Source organism: Austrofundulus limnaeus, unplaced genomic scaffold (genome assembly GCF_001266775.1).
Source record: "Austrofundulus limnaeus strain Quisiro unplaced genomic scaffold, Austrofundulus_limnaeus-1.0 Scaffold10, whole genome shotgun sequence".
Lineage (NCBI taxonomy): Eukaryota > Metazoa > Chordata > Actinopteri > Cyprinodontiformes > Rivulidae > Austrofundulus > Austrofundulus limnaeus.
Genome location: NW_013952412.1, coordinates 2,617,791 through 2,623,023, shown reverse-complemented (window position 1 = coordinate 2,623,023; position 5,233 = coordinate 2,617,791). Strand labels below are relative to the sequence as shown.

Genomic DNA, 5,233 nt, shown 5'->3' with positions numbered 1-5,233 from the left:
TTAAAATATATTTTAAAAAATTATAAAAACTAAACAGCCTACAGTATTTTTACAGGCATCCCTTTAAAATTTGCTACAGTGCTTTTGAGAATCGATACAGTATCAGTACAATACAATATTTCGATATTTCAATGTATCAATATTTTCTTACCCCTGGTTATTTTAGCATAATCTGTCGCATCTCACAGTTGATCGGTGTGGAAATCAAAAAAACTGCTTCCCTCTCCCTCCTGTTTTGTAAACAAAGTAAWGATGAGACAGATTTTTCACAGCCTCCTCAGAATGACAGCTGTGTATCTGCCTCAGTGCATTGCTTCATTTGATTTGCAGTAAATATACACCGATGATCCAGATTTATTGGTATTTCTGTTTCTGTTTAGCTCCTGTTCTGAAAWGCTCTTCGTCTTTTTGTCTGTCGCTTCTCCTCAGGATAAGACCCGAGTAGTTTCGCCCATCATTGATGTGATCAACATGGACAACTTTCAGTACGTGGGAGCTTCAGCCGATCTGAAAGGAGGTAACCCAGACAAACGTTCAAGTCCTGGCAGTGAAAGTGTGTTAATAATAGTTTTAGAAAGCTTCTAAGTGCTTTGAATTACAGTGCRTGTACGCTGTAAACCTTCCAGCTGCAGTGTTTGGCTTCATAAGCAGTTTATTTTCTTACTTCTTTAAAACACATATCTACATGGTTAATTTTGCAGCTTAAAATTCCACACTATATGTTAATATGTAAGTCAGTAAAGTTTATTTATACTGTATAGCACCTTTCATAGATAACACAATGCATTTTACACTAAACACAAGGAACAGACAGCAGAATGCATGTTAGCATCCTATACATATAAAAGGATAGAAAAAATAGAACACACATCATAGACTCTAACAATTGGCTCAAATCCTCTTTTATAAAAGATGTTTTGTTAAAATACATCAGTAGAATATTTTAACATTTTCTCAGCTTTGGATGCATCTAGAGTTGTAAAATCAGTTAAATGAAAACCTGACTTCTGTAATTTATCAGTTTATTAATTTGTCGAGTGTTTAATTTTTTGGATAACAGATGTATCCAGTCAATAAATATAAACTGGATAAAAAATATTTATAAAACCAGACTGCTGTTTAATTACAGTGAGTGGTTCTAATTGGCATCTGTGGGTTTTTTTAAAAGGCTTTGACTGGAATTTGGTCTTTAAATGGGATTATATGACTCTGGAGCAGCGACGAGCCAGACAGGGCAACCCTATCGCCCCCATCAAGTAAGACACGCACRCACACACACACAMACACACAAACACACACACACCAACRTCATGACTTCATCTAAGCATTCACACGTCTGGCTGCCATCTGATCTCTCGTCTCCCCCAGGACTCCGATGATCGCAGGAGGTCTGTTCGTCATGGACAAAGAATACTTCGAGCAGCTGGGGAAGTACGACATGATGATGGACGTGTGGGGAGGAGAAAACCTGGGTGAGGGCTGTAAATCCTCAAAGAATCACTTGACGACTGTTYAATAGGTGTCTGAAAGCTCGAACCTCTTTGTGAGAGAAGAAGACATGAAATCAAATGGACTGATATTGATTCTGATTGAAAAGTTACCTCCAGCAGCAAGTAAAAGGAGAAAATTGACTTTAAATCGTTCATTTTATGCATCTATTGGTTAGCCTAATTGTGCAGCTTTTCTGGCGCACGCATGTGAAGTCCAAATCTGAAGCCAGTTTGTGTTTTATTGAGCAAAACAGAAACRTTCTGCTCTCTAAGAGCTTGTTTTCTCACCAGAATGGTCTTAACTATCATTTTTTTAACCTGCTGTGAATGTGAAAATGAGAAATGTTGTCAATATTATAAAACAGTAGAGTATATAATACTTTTTGACCATCAAACATTAGGTTTTATTTAACTGGAGATATTTAGTCTGCTGTATTTTTGGTCTTAAAATCATTTTTCTTAACTGAATCAAGCCAGCTGTTTTTTTTTTTTTTTTTGCTTATTTCCATTTCTAATTCAAGTTCAAGTTCAAGAATCTTAATTATCCCAGAAAGGCAATTTGTTGCACAGTCAGTAAACATAAAAATGTTCATACCGCACAAAACATTAAAACATTATAACAACCATTTAAAAAATCACCAGTGTTCATGAAAAACTCTGCTTACTGCAGGGATAAATTAGGTTTTTTCGTTTATTATTTCTACATCTGGGCAGCACATTCCTGCTTCCAGACAGAAGCAACCTGAACTCACCGTGGCGTGGGTGATCAGGGTCTTCCAGGGTCGGTCTGGTCTTTTCTCCCTGACCTACTGTAGGTCGGTGAGGTTCAGTAGAGCCATGCCAGCAATTCTTCTGCACGTCCTGACAATCCCTAAGAGTTTTTCATTCTTACATGTTAAAACTTCAAACCAGCCGATGAAGGTAAAAGTTAAGAGACTCAATRRAACACGAATAAAACTTTCTCAGAAAAGTAGAATCAACATTAAAACCACAGAGTTTTTGATTTAAAAATACATCTGATGAGCCTTCTTACAAAGTGAGTTCACATGAGGGTCAAAGGTCAGTTTATCATCCAGAGCCRTTCCCAGATATTTATATYGATGCACCACCTCAACAGCTTCACCTTTAATAACTACGGGAGCGACAACTGAAGAGTTTCTCTGAAATCAGCGACCATATCCCATGTCTTAAACATTGAACTTTTAAAAAGAAAGAGCATTCGGTGAAGTCCCTGACCACCGGCTCGTGGTCAGAGTCATCACTGCTGAGAAGAGACAGGATCATCAGCAAACTTTAAAATGTGACGCTGTGAACACCGGCTGCAATAATCAATTGTATATAAAATAAATAAAAGGGGTGAAAGAATGCAGCCCTGAGRGATGCCTGTAGGGGACAGACAGACATCAGATGTCTATTAAAACTGAAGTGGGTCCAAATGTTTCCTAACTTTAGAAAAAAGGACTTYCCTAACTRTTTCTTCAAATATCTTCATTACCAGTGAAGTAAAGACAAGTTAAATTGCAAGGTTAAAGACCGCTGCACAAGTACTTTCAGTCTTCCCTCATTAATTCTCCGCTCATACTGAACATGTATGTTTCTTAATGCTCTGAACCGTCATAAACAACTAGTCTCTTTTGCTCATGAATTCTGCGTTTTTGCTGCCCACTCATGAAACCTCCACTCTCCTGTGAGACGTGGTCCTGAAGTAGATCTGTTCACGTCCAACGCTGGATCACATCATCTGCGTTTTCATGCCAAGAGCACAACAAACCCAAAAGCCTTCCGTCAATGTTGGATCCGTGCGAGTCTCCCACGGTACAGTGGATTTTAAAAACTCACACAGCGGTGCTGCGATAATGACAAGCCCGGAACATCTGAGTGAAAATACCCGCCGTTTGCACACAATGGAGATTATTCTCTGACTGTGTGCGAYGGCATAATTGCAGCTGTGTCTCCGTTGTTGCTTTTGTCTGAATTCAGCTGGGAAATAAGTGAGAGCAAACAGCCGACGCAGTTATTCACGCTCCTCTCGAGGCGGTCCAATCGACCATTCAGATGCTGGTTTACTCATTCAGTCAATTATCATTCAGACCCAGACGCTGTTAGAAAGCAAACATGATATTATCGACACACTCAGACATTCAGGGGGAGCGAAACCCTGATTTAACTGGGCTGTAAGTCTTCTTACATTTTGTTTTAAATAACAGACATGCTTTAATTTGTTGTTTTTTTGTTTTTTAGAGATCTCATTTCGTGTGTGGCAGTGCGGTGGCAGTCTGGAGATCATCCCCTGCAGCAGAGTGGGACACGTCTTCAGAAAGCAACACCCGTATACGTTTCCCGGCGGCAGTGGGACTGTGTTTGCAAGGTAACACACACACACACAGGTTTGTTTTTATATCCCCATGGGCACCTTGGATTGACTTCCATTCATTTTCTGGTAATTATATAACCTAACCATGACAATTTACCCTAAAATTAACCTCACAGGTACCCTAAAACTAACTTAAACTCAGTTCTCACCTTGGTCCTAAACCTAAACCCCCACCCGAAATTAACATTYGGTCCCCACGAGGCTGCCTTTTTCTGGAAAATGGTTCCCACGATGTAGCAAAAACGTCCCCACACACACACAGGTAACCAAAGTTAAACACAGTCACCAAGCGAGCTACATCTATCATATTCATTCATTTATTGACTCAACTTGAATATTTTCCATGTTTTGTTTTGTCAGAGTTGCCTGTCTCACATTTATTGTTATTTATTGAAACTTTAACAACTTTTGACGTGTAATAAATGGAAAATAGGAGGTGTAAAAACCAGAAGTTTAATAATTTGTTATCTAACAGAGGCAGCCACCCAGCAGTTAGGCTGAGCTTAAGATTTGTGTGATTGAATTGATAAAAATGAATTTACAACACAGAGACTACAGCAGCTTCAACAATAATCAAAACAGAAAAGGCAAACAAGCAGCCTCCTGTTTGGGTATAACATGAATCAAACTTTGGTTTAGTTAAACTTTGAATTCAAAAGTTGTATTATTTCAAATTCCCGCAGATTATTTTTAATTACATCATTTTTTATTTATCTTGCAGCTGTGCCTGACTTTAATTAAAATCCTCAAAAGAGCTTGTAGGTTGAAACATGATTCATATTAAATCATTTTATGAGAAACATACAACTGCATCTATTTTCAGAGTGCTCCTGTTGTAGGATGTTCCCGTTGTTTTTTAATGTATTCTTAAATGTATAAACCCTCTCAGATTTCACTGCAGCTAATTTGCGTCCTGTCCTCTTTAGTGAGGCTGTGGTTTTGTGGCTAACCAAACATCCATAAATATGTTTTACTGAGCCATTACTGCAGGATTGATTAAAAGATAAAACAACTAAATCCAGAAAACCAGTTATCTCCTGTGCCGTTTTTTAAATAAATGTCACATGACATCCAACATAATTACTTTAATTAATGAGTTGAGATGCACAGATATGAATCTGTTCTTCAAGGATGAGTTATTACCTCTGGAAATGAGCCTAAAAAAACGCTCTTCGTCCTTGTTAGAAACAGAGACATAAATCAACAAACGTATCGCAGGGGATCTTTTTGTTTTTGCAGTGATGTGTGTGGAATATTTTTAGAATCTTTTTTTTTTTTTATTCCTTAGGGTTGAATGATGTCAAAATTAGTCCCACGTCACACAAGACAAGATTTTTATTTATTTAGTTTTAAGGAAATCTTTTTAAAC

General features: G+C 37.9%; 1 protein-coding gene across 1 annotated transcript in view; it reads left to right on the top strand.

Moving 5' to 3' along the window:
- The window catches only part of galnt2 (UDP-N-acetyl-alpha-D-galactosamine:polypeptide N-acetylgalactosaminyltransferase 2), a 64,877-nt gene that overhangs the window by 52,088 nt on the left and 7,556 nt on the right, over positions 1-5,233 (top strand). Inside the window, exons 8-11 of the mRNA XM_014001815.1 lie at positions 430-517; positions 1,169-1,256; positions 1,369-1,472; positions 3,732-3,858. Of these exons, the coding sequence (XP_013857269.1) occupies positions 430-517; positions 1,169-1,256; positions 1,369-1,472; positions 3,732-3,858 (407 nt within the window). The remainder of the gene's footprint in view (positions 1-429; positions 518-1,168; positions 1,257-1,368; positions 1,473-3,731; positions 3,859-5,233) is intronic.